Source organism: Suillus subaureus (assembly GCF_016647635.1).
Source record: "Suillus subaureus strain MN1 chromosome Unknown BJ212scaffold_1, whole genome shotgun sequence".
Classification (NCBI taxonomy): Eukaryota; Fungi; Basidiomycota; class Agaricomycetes; order Boletales; family Suillaceae; genus Suillus; species Suillus subaureus.
Genome location: NW_024538557.1, coordinates 2,415,721 through 2,429,477, shown reverse-complemented (window position 1 = coordinate 2,429,477; position 13,757 = coordinate 2,415,721). Strand labels below are relative to the sequence as shown.

Genomic DNA, 13,757 nt, shown 5'->3' with positions numbered 1-13,757 from the left:
GTGAAGACTAACTAAGTACAAGACCTGCTTATATAGGTAAGGCCTACTTTAGGGCCGGTACATATACGTCATCTAGACGAGTCAGAGATAAGAAGAAATGACGTCATCGAGACGAGTCAGAGATAAGAAGAAATGACGTCATCGAGACGAGTCAGAGATAAGAAGAAATGACGTCAGCTAGCGATGGCATGAGGCGATCGTGCTGTAATACATGAGTGGCGATAGTCTAGTGATGGCACGGTGTCGTGCGGTCATGACGTAATACAAGGAAAGAGTAAAAAGATGATAGGGGCAACCGTTACTGTAACAATTACCATCAGGCAGACTATACCACATGCTATGTATGTTAGCCATGTCTCTTACCAGGTATTGTTACTGATTAGACAATGCAGGTCACCACCAATACCTAAACTATTATGGACAACCTGAAGCATGTCTTTTATGGTCCCATTCAATGGGCCACAGGCATAGAAAGAGGGAGCCCTTTCCCTTCATAGCTACACTAGCTATGTTGTGCCTTCCCATGTTGGTTCGAGAATGCCTCAACCAAATCTATGTTGATGGCCTTATCAATTCCCTCAACATAAAGAACTTTGTTGACAACTTCAGCTCCCAGAATACAGCGCAAATAACTCTGGTGAATGATATATTATGAGGGTAGAGAATGAGAACTCATGTATGTGTGGCAGGCAGGAGTCATCATGGCAGGTTGACGCCAGTTTCCTTGCTGTCCAAGGTGTAGGTACAGGAATGGTAGCAGAGTCTATTCTGAAGGGATCCATTATATTCTGTGTGGGCTGCATGTTTGCAGGCATGTTCGCGCAACACTTTGGAGAGAAACTGAAAATGCTGAGATTTGCAGTTTGTTTGATTTTGTGCTCTGCAGCTATAAGTCTGACATCACCACTTAACCAGGCATATTATCTTGATCAGGGGATGGCAGTTGTCATTGGGGTGTTCAGTGCACCTAGGTTTTTTTGTATCATGAGGCAAGTAAAGTTTTGGATTATAGTCCCTTACTTTTACTCACAAAAGACATCCTTAAGCATCACATGGTCCAGCATTGGATTTCTTGCCAGTGCCTTCATAGACGCTGAGCACTCCAAACCCGCCCTGATCACATGTGTTTGCTGCCTCCTCATTGTGGTGGGCATCTTAGCCCCATTGGCTTGGTATGGTTTTCGAGCAGGGATAGTACCATACTTTCATGTTGATGAAGACTAAATTTTATTATATGTCACAGTACTGATGCTGTTTGTATATTATGTACTAAATGTTCTCACTACAAGCCAGTTCATCACTGTCATGTGCATGTGTATTCCGAGTTGGGAGCTTGCTAGCCATACTTACAGTGAAACAGGCACAATGAATATCGGTGTTCAACCCCATTAAGAACTGGTTATGATGGGAGAGGACCGTAAGTGTTGAGATGTGTTGATAAAAGTGGTCAGAAGAAAAACACCAACATGTGGGCACATTCTGTTATAAAGTGGGACAAATAGCACATTTTCTAAATGTTGGTGTGAACTCTAGTGCATGATTGACAATACAGCACGATAAAAAGATAAGATCATCTACTAGATTGACAGATGCATGCGTGGTAAGCCTAGGCCTACAGTTCAACTGGTTCCACGGGATCAGATACTATTATAATAGTACTAATCCATACCATCAAGCATTAATTTGCTAAAATAATGCGGCACTCCTCCCTCAAAGTGCGGCTGTCCCTCCTGGATCTAAGTCATGACTTATATCTACAACAACAGGCCAGGGGTGACCTGGATTACATTGTTTGAACATACTGTGAGTATTTGTATTTTCACCAGCGCACTTTTGCATTACACTGATGAAACATTAGACAGAGGTAAGGTGTTTTCTTGTGGCATTGGATGAAGGCACTTATCGCATTGCAGGGCAGTTTCGATGACCTCAACTTTGATCTCAACTTTGCTTGTTACATCCTGTCCCATATGCATATTGGTCCATGCTATGTGAGTTTTCTACTAGTGCTGTGACAACATGATTGATCTAATTCTATCAGTGGCCAACAGAAGTGCCCATATACAACTTATGGCCTCTAGCTGATGAACCCTTGGGTTATATAGCTATGAATGATCATGGCGGTCTGCTTGTGGTACCCTCAGAAAGAAAGGAATATGACATCCTGGTACCCATTTATGGGCTCACTGTGAGTCATTATTACTTCAGTGCTTCAAGTTCTTCTTAAAACATCACAATACGTCACCATATAGGCTCAAGATGATGGCAAAGCACTTTACAATACTGAAATGGTATCGAGAGTTCACAAAACCAAATTGATTTCTGTATGGACATGGCCCACTCATGAGTTTTTTTTAGCATCATACTTCTATTACTGACTGATGTGAGCAGTTAAAAGAAACTTTGGTGTACAACTAGCACCTTGGCCTTTTGGCCATTATCTGGCAGCTACTTTCAACAACATTGACGACTGCAATGACAACTTCAACGACAGCACATACAGTGAAGCATTTACCGATTACACTGCAGGATCTTACTACCCGCAAGGATTTGGTATGTGTTACGATTTCAGGATATTCATCTACTGACTATGATAGGGTCCTACTATGACTTCATACCCGGCACCAGTACAAGCTCGCTGGCACTAGCACTGGGACCAGCCCAGCCCAGCCCCAGCCCCAGCCCAGCCATCGCCAGCACAGTCGATGGTACCTGCTTCAGTACTGTCAATGGCATCATTGATGGCATTGTCAACAGCATTATTAATGGCACAGTCAACGGCACCTTCACCAACACCACCAGAGCCACTTCATGAGCCGATTTTGTTGCCACAAGATCTTGTTTCTCTAAATGTAACGAGGCCCACAACCAACTCCTTCCCTGCGCAGGAGCTTCGCTGGACCAAGGCAACCTCAGATCAGAATGCTTATTGTCAGTCTATCTTAACCAAACTAACAATTAACCACCCCTGGGCGATCATATCCCGATCAATGAAAGCTACCCTCATGGGCAGTCTCTTCACTGGACTGCTATGGAAATGCCATGAGGATCATAAAAATGTCACCAATAAGGCGACAGTTCATCACCCTGTGCTTTTTGGAAAGCTTGTCAAGGAACCGAATGTCTTTTCAGGACTGTCAACGCATTGAGCGCAAGTACCTCCATTTTTAGCCTTTGATTTCTTAACTCATTTTTGTATTCTATCCCCAGTCGACTTTAACCCAGGGATTCACTTCCATTGGCATCACCTATGAGAAACGGTGAATGCATTATAATTGTTCTTTAATATACAAACTTAATGATGACAAGTACGATCACAAACCCAACTCCATGGTCTCCGAACTTAGAAAGGTGCTTAGTCATTGCATGAAGCCTGGCAATGATATGGGTTTTTGTCTGGATTCTCAGTCTTCATGCGAGCAAGTTATCAGGATGACAGCTGTCATTGATAGTAATGTCCAAGCTATTGATGTAAGTGAATTTGACACTCTCGTTTGCTTGGGTATGATTCTATTTCTAGTGGCAAGTTATTGTAGAAATAGTCAACCTACAGATGGCCAGGGAACTCTGGCATCACATGCTCTTACAGTCCCACTGGTAGCCAACCTTCCAGTTGTGTTGCAGATGTCTACTGGGATCAAATTGTTGACCAAGAGGGAAACCCTTCTATGACAATAATTGCTCTGATTGTTTGCTTGGTGAGTAACTTACCTACATGGCATCTTTAACATTGATCTTTCTTTTCAAGTTTTACGAGTGGTGTCAGAAGTCACTCCAGATGCAGCTCAGCAAGACTGGTGATGCCAGTGTAATCAAAATATATAGCAGAATTATCCACATCGAAGGTGCACCTCTGGTCAAGATACATGAAGCCACTCGAGAATTGGTATATATTAAGTATTAATTTCACTCTTTCTACGTCTACTTCATGTTCATCCTACAATAGAGACTTCAACGTGTATGGTGTGGACAGAGATGGCAATCGCAGGAGAGCAAATATAGGACCAATCATTCAATCCTATGCACATCCCCTTCCATCTCAGGGGACTGCAGCCCTAGAACACTTGCAGCATGAGATCCCCATCGAATTTTTTCAGTAATTCTTTGTGCATACAATGTCTCTTTGTCGCTTAAAATCAAATTTTGTAATAACATTGTCATTCTTTAAATGGTTCCAGGATGGTCCTTCCAAATTGTAATTGAAGGCTCAAACCGGATTTTGCCGGACATGAATAACTTCAAGTCCAAAAACCTGGTACAGACTGATTTGGTCACATGATTTGCCACTCAGATGCAACAGGTGTAGGTCACCAAGTATGATTTTCACATTTACTGGTCAGGTGGCTAACTCACTGGCAGGCAGCGGAAGGGGAGTGTTGAGCTATTGCATACTTGAGCCTTTTCACAGACTAAGCCATCATTTTGGAAGGAGATCTCCACAAAATGAGGCCCAACAAGAAGTGCATGCAACTGATGTTGAACATGTTGCTGATGTTTCTTTTGTCCCATGAGGAGAGCCTGGACCAAGGCATACAAACAGGCGAGTGTAGTCCCAGTGAGTGGTACATGCTTGACCATGGGGTTCCTATTCAATGGCATATTCACTGTGCAGATAGCACCCATCACCCGCTACCTCCACCTGAACATGTATCAGTGGGTATCCAGGCTCAGCCATCATGGGCAGTGAGTTCGGTCCAGGCAGTTCCAATCACGTCAATGCCTATCACCTCCCGAAGACACAAAAGATCGAGCCTCGATACAAGCCCCCTGGAGGTAGTGGCAAAATTTGTCTTCTTCTCCACCTCTTAATGCCTTTGTGAGTGCACTTTCATTCGCTCATAAGCGTGATCCTGAGACATAGTAGATAATGGATGAAGACCTTGAATGTACCTTGTCACCAATGAGTTTAGGCTCTCCCTCTAGCACTCCTCGCCGATCTCTCATTGTCAAGCACATACCGAATGTTTTCAGAGTTCCAAGTCCTGTAACAGAACCTCCAAGAAGCTCTCAAGACAGCAGTATGGACCTCTCAAGTGATGCACAAGATGAGAAGCAAATTGAAGACAATATTCACCACCCAGGGGATATCAGCAGTTTACCTGCACAACCCAGTACTCCCACATCTGAGACTGCTGACATGAATCTCCAGTCCTCTCCTAGCTCTGCATCCTCCTCATCATCTGATATATTTGGTCTTGTAACTGGTTTATCATGGCATCCACCTCCTCCAAATACTGTGCCACCTCAATGATCAATTGAAGCTGTGCTGGAACAGGAAACAGGTTCGCTAGTGAAAACTGTTATTCCCTCTCTCCCTTCTATCCAACCCCTTGTTTTGAGCGAATACCTACTTCTCCAAAAAAAAGTTTCCACCTTCTGTGGTGCCTCCTGTTGTCAATAAGCCTGCAGCCCTGCCTCTAAGTCTGACAATAAGTGTTCCAAAGAAACCGATGATCATCAATTCATTCATTTCTGGTGGGTTTGTTGGTTCGCCCACCTTGCCACTGAACATGTTGGACGCACAGGCAAGTATGACAGTTCTAATTATGAACCATCGGACTCACATTTGTCAATCCTCAGTTAACTCTTACCCCTATCTTAATGCCTGCACCCCCACGTCCCAATCCTCCACTTCAAACATCTACATTCATCTGCACTTCTTCTACCGTACATGTGGATCAAGAGTGATAACGATGCTGGCATCAGAGATATCGTTTTCAGCTCAGTCGGTGAACGAATCACTGTTGCGCATCCTTTTCCTACATTCAAGACCATGCAAAGCCTTGCAAGGGTGTGTCAAGACCAGCGCCTGACTTGGATATCTGTCAAGTCCAATGTCTGGTCCGGTAAACTAAATACCAGAATTCCATGAATTCCTCATTCTAGAACTTCTGGGATTTTTAGCAGACAGGTTTTCTCGTAATTCAAAAGCATTGATTACAGTCCCCAAAGGCGCTCGTATCTTCCAATGTCCTTGACTTTACCCCATCTCCATGCTCAGAACCTTGCCTGCACCTGTCCTCTCTGTCACACCCAATGCAGTGAAAGGTCTTCAAGGACAAGATGCCCTTTCAGCTCTCTGGACTAGTAAATTTTGTCTGTGTTATCAGTTAGCTTTCTAACTCTCTTTCTAGTTTTTACAATGTCCAAAGAATCACAACCATCATCAAGGTTCCTTCTACTGCTGCTTCCCTCACCTGCACTAATCATCAACCTTTAAGCGTAAGCGCAACAGCCACTCCCACAGTCCAAGCAACCATCATCGTCGCCAGTACCTTTGAGGAAGACTATGAGACCACTGATATGGATGACTCCCTCCAGGGATATGGACGCTGAGGACAAAGGCCACGAGGACAAGCAAACTGTGACTGGGCTACTATATGGGGCTGCACTGGAAGCTTAGCACCAACCTGACCTCTTCATAAAGGTTTCCAAGCGTTCGTGCTCTGTATCGCTTGAGTTGGTTAACCGCAGATCTTATGTGGAAGGTGTCCTAGTCATTACCTACACCCTCGCCCTTAGGGACATGAGATAACAGGACAATATTAAGAACCTTGAATATTACAGCCAAGAATGTGTGCAAAGGGCCACCGAAGCAATTGCATAAGTCCTCCAATACCATTGCCAATAGTATGTGAAAAGAGTGCAAAGGCAACCAAAGGTGTCACCTGAGGTCAAAATGGCGCCCAAGGGTCCTGTGACAGCGATATTACAGCCAAGTGATAAAGCGCACTCATTTGATAGCTATATAGCATGCCATGGCCAAGTCCTTCAATATCATTGCCAATATGTGAGAAACGTGCAAGTGAAGGCAACCAAAGGTGTGACATGATAACCTCTGGTCAAAATGTCGCCCAAGAGGCCTGTGACAGCAGGACCATACCAGGGGTCATAGATATTACAGCCAAGTGATAGAACACACTCATTCAATAACTATATGGCATGTCACAGCCAAGTCCTCCAATACCATTGCCAATATGTGAGAAAAGCGCAAGTGAATGCAAACAAAGGTGTGACATGATAACCTCTGGTCAAAATGTCGCCCAAGGGGTCTGTGGTGGCAGAACCATACCAATAGTCAAAGATATTAGAGCCAGATGATAGAAAGTAGCCATTCAACAACTATGTAATATTGCATGGTCAATGATTGACAAGGTTGATCCTGATGTATCTTTGTTATGGTGTCTTATCAAATGTGACTAGACATACCAAGGTCTCGGCGATTTCCTGATGCATACATGTGATTGGTGACCATATTGGATGCTATGACAAATAGTATCGTATGTATCTGCTGTGGAATTTGCACCTTGCATAATGTCAGAGTCAGTATTCCGTTTGGATCATTCTCGACAGGTCTGGATTTGCGTACCCGCCATAAGTCCACCCCGTTTTCGAAAACAAGCTAGGTTGGCCCATACATTCTGTTTGCAAAGGTGCTATTAGTGACGTGGACCGTGGCTACGATAAGGGTATGATCAGCTGCCTGATTCTATACATATCCTCGGTAAGCTTCTCCCAATGCTATAATTTTGCAATCACATGGCACAGAAATATCGTGACGCTAGGTGCAACGAGCTAGCGTTCTCATACGCGTTAGCCCATACCATCTCATTCACGGAGACAGCTCGCAATCCATATTATCAGCCTGGAGCGTGTATACACATTGATGACTGTGGATGTGTTTTTGCCGGTGTGCAAAGCCTAGGAAGTTCGAGGGTTCAAAGATCTCCGCTGGTTTCAAGACTCGGTAAACTGCACCATACCTCCAAACTCCAAAACGGCTACCACCACCACCATCATCATCACCACCACCACCATCATCATCATCATCATACCCGGTACACTGACCCAGCACGCGTCAAATCGACGCTCATAGCCAGTGCACTAGGCCATAAATGAGTAGGCCGATTATGATCCAGGAGGCCAAGTATTGATAGCGCTGACCACAGTCACGGAGATTCGACGGGATCTTGCCCGGTTCCTGTTGTTGTGTAGTAATGCGTAATGGGATATGTCAGGTGCCCGTCTCTTCCTATCCGTGGAGTTGGCGTGGGATGCTTTATCTAAATAACTCGAATGCACTTTCAATGAGGTCCGTCCTCTCTCTCTCCACTCCTTCAATCGGTCATGCTACAGCTCCCTGACCTGCGCACCTTTGACAACATGCAGCCCATCCTCGATGCTGTGATTTGTGTTGGGATAATGGGAGTGGTTGTTTGGGCTTACCTTCGCAAATCAGATAGCCGCCTTCCTCTCCCACCCTCTCCTCCCACTTGGAGGCTTCGGGGGCACTTCCTACCACCTCGCAAGTAAAGTTTCATATTTGCGACTTTGTTTTGTTTAATCTAATTGTATCAAATTTCTGATCAGCGCATCTCTCACTGTAGCGCGGTGGATCGACGAATATGGTCCTCTGATTACTATTCGCTCAGGAATTCAGACCATCGTGATTATCGGCCGCCACAAAGTTAGTCCCTTTCTGATAAGTTAGCACCTTCGGACTCAATACCCTATGGCAGGCCGCGGTGGATATAATGGAGAAGCAGGGGAAAATGCTTGCTGATCGACCCCACCTTGCTGCTGAAGACATTCTTACACGCGGACTATCCCTTGCCTTGTCGCACGTTGGGGACAGGTTCCGTCGAATGCGTAGGTTTGTCGCCGCGATACTGTAAAAGCTCAAATGGCCCTCATCTAAGTTACTTTTCGATACGGTACAGAGCACTCCATGCGCATCTCCAGCCCAAATCAGCCGAGACATATCAGCCTCTGCAGATGTCACAAGCGAAAACCGTGATCCTCAACATTCTTGACGATCCACACAACTTTCAGAACCATTTAGTAACGTAAGCGGTTTTCTACGTGCTGCGCCTGGGTCTGAGAGTATGTTGCTTACGGGTTCTTGGAAGTTATGCCGCAGCGACGATTATGAAAATTGCATATGGGAAGATTACGCCGACGTCAGCAACTGACCCCGAAGTCAGAGAAGCTCACCAAATCATCAGGAGATTTCGTACAATCTTGCTCCCCGGTGCTTACTGGGTGGAGTCAATACCGTGGCTCAAATACCTTCCTTGGTATGCGTCAGAATTAAAAGACCAGTTTGAGAGAACCAGGCGACTCTACACAGACCAGCTGAACCGTGTGAAACTGCACATGGTATGCATTGCTTTGCCTATCTTTACATGATGTCCGAGTTGTTCCACAGCAGAGCAATGTGGACATCGGCCCTTCGTTTTCAAAATACATTCTAGAAAATGAGCATCTCTATGGCTTGACAGAGATCGAGAAGGCGTATCTCGCTGGCTCCTTTTTTGGAGCTGGAACCGAAACAGTGAGGCATCTTTCTTTTTTGCGAACATTATATGCTGAGATAAGGTGTCAGACTTCTGTGGCGATATGCACGGTGCTAATGGCAGCTGCACACTTTCCTGAAGAGCAAGCTAAAGTTCAGGCCGAGCTTGATGCAGTCATTGGATTGGAGCGAGGTAGCTAAATTTCGCATCGCAGTTCTGTCATGGAATGATTTCTCTGCCAAAGTACCGACCTTTGCCGATAAACCATCCCTTCCTCGTCTGGAGGCCTTTATCTCTGAGGCCTTGAGATGGAGACCGTTGGCTCCCGAAGGTGGGTCTCTGAATGGTCGGTCCTGCACCTGAAGTTTTCACAGTCCACCCCACAGGATTGCCTCACCGAACGACTGAAGATGTCATTTGGGCAAGTGCTCTCTGAATGATTTGTTGTCCCAGGATGATCTGATATCCACCCGCAGGAAAACTACTGCATTCCCGCTGGAACTACGGTAGCCGGTAATCACTGGTAAGTCGATGTCCTTCAAGATATGATATATCAAATTGTCACCGCCTCAGGGCCATCTCTCGAGATCCAGAAGTCTATCCCGAGCCTGATGCGTTCAAGCCCCAGCGCTTGGATTGACGAACAAGGCCGCTTGAGAGACGATCTCACATTCTTTGTATTTGGGTTTGGTCGGCGGTAAGCACTGTCGTTTGGAATATACTTTCTTTGATTGTCCTTCCTTCCAGCGTATGCCCAGGTCAACACGTTGCGAGCAGGTTACAGTTCTTTCCACGCACACGATTTCTCGATCTCATCTGAAATGTTACAGATCGGTGTTCATAAATTCGCTTCTTATTCTTTGGGCCTTCCAGCTCAGTCTGGATCCTACGAAGCCGCAGGATGACATGGGGTTCAACACGGCAGCGATGCCAGATGTCCCATGCAGTATTGAATTTCAGACGAGGATTCCAGAAGTGGAGGTTAGGCGTATGATGCAGAATTATCCCGAGGGCGAGTGAGAAGCATTGATGCCTGGGTGAGATCGTCGCTAGGGAGCGAACGAAAAGCCAGTTGGGCACGAATTATGTATTCGTTCATCACAACCTGACTCCGAGTCTGACTTGTGTGATATTGTCAGCCATGCATTGTCTCCTTGGAGACACAGTTTTAGAAACGATACACTCACTAACGTCCTGCGAGTCCAATCATTCCACGGATCTAGGCTGGCACGTACGCACCTCGGCTTCCATATGGCACATAGGCGCACGACGTTGCTCTCCCTCACTCTAAGCTTAGCTTCGGGATCCCATGGTTTGTTGGTAGGATTGCGATTGGGTGTGGGGTTCAGTAGAATGAGAGAAACACATTCAATTGTCTTCCGGGCCTTGCACTTCATCAATGTAATGCGAGTGAGATCGATGGTATTGCGAGGCACCTGGCTCTTCTGCAAGTATTTTCCCTAGTACTTTACAGGAGAAGGGCTTACGACACCAACGAGCGTATTGAAGAAGCGCTCCCAGCCCCCGAGAGAAATGTTGTCTCTAAATGGAGACTGTGCCGTTGAAGGGTAAGAGCACTGTTGGCTGGGCCCTCAGGCTGGATTGACTCGTATGTCACGCCTTGCGAAAGGGCGGGTGCTGGGCGAATGATGCTGTAGAAGAATGGTATATTGGCGTCCCCTCTTGTACTGTGTTCACTGTCAAATAGCGGCTGGTCTACTGATGTTAGGGTAAAAGAGCAATCGGGCGTCTCTGTAATCGTTCAGAAATGCGCTTCTGGGAAATCTTCTTGATGTCAAGCGATCCATACAATCTGGGCACAATAATGGACACGTTGAACTGTGCGCATAGCGGAAGAGGTAACTCCTTTGCAGGGTCGAACTCACCCTCGGGAAGGGTGATCACCTAAATGCTTGTCTCGATTTTTGCACGACCTAATGACTGAAAGATGAAGAGTGCCTTGAGAAGATCATCATGCTGTTGCTTGCCCTCCTCTTCCTCTTCAGGTGCGTCTGGCCATACAACTTGAACTTGAGAAAGAGGAAGAACCACCACTCACTTTCCTTTATTTCTTCAGAGTAACGGTTCACGGGGCAGTCCGGCTGGCCCGAAAGAGCTAACAAGCGCGTTCTGTAGTTATGAACCCAGAACCTGCCAAGGTCAAGTGTTTGAGGTCGAGAAAGGTCAGGGAATAGCACGATAAATAGAGATAGGGGATCGTGTTTCTCCTGAAGCCACCCAAGTTTCTTCGCTGCTTGGTCGGGCACGCCGTAAGAGTTGTCATTATAACCCCGAGCTGATTTCGTGTAACGCATTTCGAAAGAGTATTTGAAGATCGGTAGAAACTAGGCTTTCGAGATTAACTTTTCGTTCCTCGTAACAACATTCTTCCCACATGCAAGGGTACACTTTGCTTGTACTAAGCTGGGCCCTGCCAGTCGCCTTCGCATCCAAGGACAGTTCTGACTGATCGTCAGCATCCAACTTATCGCTATACTCGACAATCCTCTGTCTATTGCTCTTCACAGGTGACGGAGAAGCAGAGCGTCATCGCTAATTTTTTTCCTTTGGAAGTTTCAAAGAGCCATCATCGTTTTCAAGTTGATTGCAGAATCGACTTGAAAGGTGTCAAGATCTGATGGTCTGAGCTGCTGCAAATCCCAGAAGTACGAATATTCGTGACGAGCAGTCTCTGTATATTTTCGGTTGATAGTATGGATATCCACCATCTCAGAAAAATACTTGCATACGCGAGTCCGCAAAGCATCGTGGTGGTGGTTGAAAATGATGGCGTGACGTGCACGCCGATCGTTGATCAATACGTCACGTGATCTGAAGAAACTCCCTCCCTCAGATTCTGGTTCAGTTTTTTGCTGCTACATATCGTTGCGCATGGCTTTTCTTATTAATATTGTCATATGCATTGAGTCCTTCCAGAATTCACCTGACCTTTGACCTCGAGTCAGCAAATCCGAAACTGGCGCACAATTATTTGGAACTGAGCAAGCGCCCTTCCAATGCCGCCCAGAGTTCTGCAATCATCACCGATAGAGCTGCTGGTGATCGGGCAGCAACAGAGTATGGGAGACTTACAAGGCAATGGGAAGCTGCGGTAGGTGAGATATGTGATCTTCGGCGCTCTCGTACTTCCTACTCCCACCTTTGCACGGAGACTTGCAAGCGGCAGGACGCCATGGCCCGGTCATCATTCTTGTTACTCGTGCAGTGCCATCATCATCCTGACATCAAGAGAGTCCCATCATGTTTCCTTGCCGTCTGTCGCTCTCGCAGATCTGAACAATCCCAAGAATCGCTTCGCCAGGGCAATACGACACGCATCTATTATTGACCCAAAGCAGCTGCGAAACGATCTAATAGTCCTCTTGCGGACAGTATGGGACGAGATCATACTACCCATCGTCAATGTATTCCAGCAGGACCTGAAATTAAAATTGCACTCTCGAATCTGGCTGTGTCCAGTTGCAGTTTTCACATCTATTCCTCTTCACGCAGCTCATCCGTTTCGAACGAATGCAGATCGCTCCAAGGAGCCACGCCTGGAGGGTCTCTGTATATGCTCTTACATGCCGACACTTTCGGCTTTGGTCAGGTCTAGACAGGTGATATAGAAGCATGTCACTGCGTCCTTGGTGACGATTGGACGGGGTTAACCAGGTGCAGGGAAAGGCAAGGCACTCTTGGCTGTCGATGGCGAGCTCGAGCTTTGTCCATAAGCTCGTCCCCACAACTACCAACCACATCACCATTTCTGGTGACGCAGCCACACGAGCAAGTGCACTCGCAATTTTGCAGCAGGACCCTACCCAGCCTTACAATTCACATTTCGTCATGAAACATGAACATCTGATGCTTCTCGATATCATGGAGAGAAACATTCCGCAAGCTGAGTTCGCGTTCTTACTCGCTTGTCATACCGCCGTCGGCGATGAGGAGACGCCCAACGAAGTCATTCACCTCGTGGCTGGTCTCCAGTTTTTAGGATTCAAGAGCGTTGTTAGCCCCTTCTAGGTCGTGGAGTTTGAGAGAGAGAAACCTTGTCGTTTGACAGGTTTTGAAGAAGTGGTGCCAGTTGGCTATGACTACTTAAGATAGACCTTGAAGAATCCATCTATGAGTGAGTGTTCAAGGCGTGGTAAAAGGAGAAACAATTGTTGAACAGGTTTCGAACCTGTGACAATTCCTGTCATGGTTACCACTTGGCTAAGACCGGTCAAGATGGACGGAGTCGAAGAACATGACGCATTGGCAGCATCACATAGAATTGGCAGTCATTTGCCAACGCAAAATAAAATAGAAGGACTAGTTTGCGCTTAATTTGATAAACACGAAACATGTCAGAAATAAGCGAGTCGAGGGTTAGCGCTAGCGCCGCTACGATCTACAACATACAGGGTGCTATGAACGCGACCACGACTAAAGTATAATCAGCCGTCAGCGATG

The 13,757-nt window shown here is 46.1% G+C and overlaps 5 protein-coding genes across 5 annotated transcripts; 4 read left to right on the top strand and 1 right to left on the bottom strand.

Moving 5' to 3' along the window:
* Positions 1 to 1,743: 1,743 nt before the first annotated feature.
* Positions 1,744 to 2,815, top strand: BJ212DRAFT_1474735 (uncharacterized protein; the record flags this gene model as incomplete). The annotated part of the gene is made up of 7 exons (XM_041339145.1): positions 1,744 to 1,803; positions 1,859 to 1,864; positions 1,914 to 1,991; positions 2,042 to 2,188; positions 2,253 to 2,347; positions 2,399 to 2,553; positions 2,598 to 2,815. The coding sequence occupies 7 exons, from the start codon at positions 1,744 to 1,746 to the stop codon at positions 2,813 to 2,815; spliced, it is 759 nt and encodes a 252-aa protein (XP_041200424.1).
* A 1,628-nt stretch (positions 2,816 to 4,443) lies between these two features.
* Positions 4,444 to 5,251, top strand: BJ212DRAFT_1294807 (uncharacterized protein; the record flags this gene model as incomplete). Its single annotated transcript, XM_041332256.1, has 4 exons — positions 4,444 to 4,555; positions 4,613 to 4,683; positions 4,737 to 4,816; positions 4,972 to 5,251. The coding sequence occupies 4 exons, from the start codon at positions 4,444 to 4,446 to the stop codon at positions 5,249 to 5,251; spliced, it is 543 nt and encodes a 180-aa protein (XP_041200423.1).
* Positions 5,252 to 6,901: 1,650 nt separating this feature from the next.
* BJ212DRAFT_1313155 (uncharacterized protein) lies at positions 6,902 to 7,301 on the bottom strand. Its single transcript, XM_041334076.1, has 2 exons — positions 7,210 to 7,301; positions 6,902 to 7,122 (listed from the first exon to the last, which is right to left on the bottom strand). Exons 1-2 carry the CDS (start codon positions 7,234 to 7,236, stop codon positions 6,946 to 6,948), a joined length of 204 nt encoding a protein of 67 aa, XP_041200422.1. The 5' UTR covers positions 7,237 to 7,301; the 3' UTR covers positions 6,902 to 6,945.
* Positions 7,302 to 8,202: 901 nt separating this feature from the next.
* BJ212DRAFT_1443542 (cytochrome P450) lies at positions 8,203 to 10,316 on the top strand (the record flags this gene model as incomplete). The annotated part of the gene is made up of 12 exons (XM_041337845.1): positions 8,203 to 8,309; positions 8,371 to 8,467; positions 8,520 to 8,653; positions 8,721 to 8,846; positions 8,910 to 9,159; positions 9,212 to 9,334; positions 9,386 to 9,488; positions 9,541 to 9,627; positions 9,671 to 9,717; positions 9,773 to 9,819; positions 9,925 to 9,993; positions 10,127 to 10,316. The coding sequence occupies 12 exons, from the start codon at positions 8,203 to 8,205 to the stop codon at positions 10,314 to 10,316; spliced, it is 1,380 nt and encodes a 459-aa protein (XP_041200421.1).
* A 1,997-nt stretch (positions 10,317 to 12,313) lies between these two features.
* On the top strand, positions 12,314 to 13,325 carry BJ212DRAFT_1474731 (uncharacterized protein; the record flags this gene model as incomplete). Its single annotated transcript, XM_041339144.1, has 3 exons — positions 12,314 to 12,408; positions 12,523 to 12,916; positions 12,972 to 13,325. 3 exons carry the CDS (start codon positions 12,314 to 12,316, stop codon positions 13,323 to 13,325), a joined length of 843 nt encoding a protein of 280 aa, XP_041200420.1.
* Between the last annotated feature and the right edge of the window lie 432 nt (positions 13,326 to 13,757).

Bases quoted from the DNA above. Each gene is read 5' to 3' on its own strand.
- BJ212DRAFT_1313155 (XM_041334076.1), bottom strand. From the start codon at position 7,236: ATGCATCAGGAAATCGCCGAGACCTTG. The intron at 7,123-7,209 runs GTATGTCTAGTC...AATATTACATAG, and splicing joins AGGAAATCGCCGAGACCTTG to TTGTTGAATGGCTACTTTCT.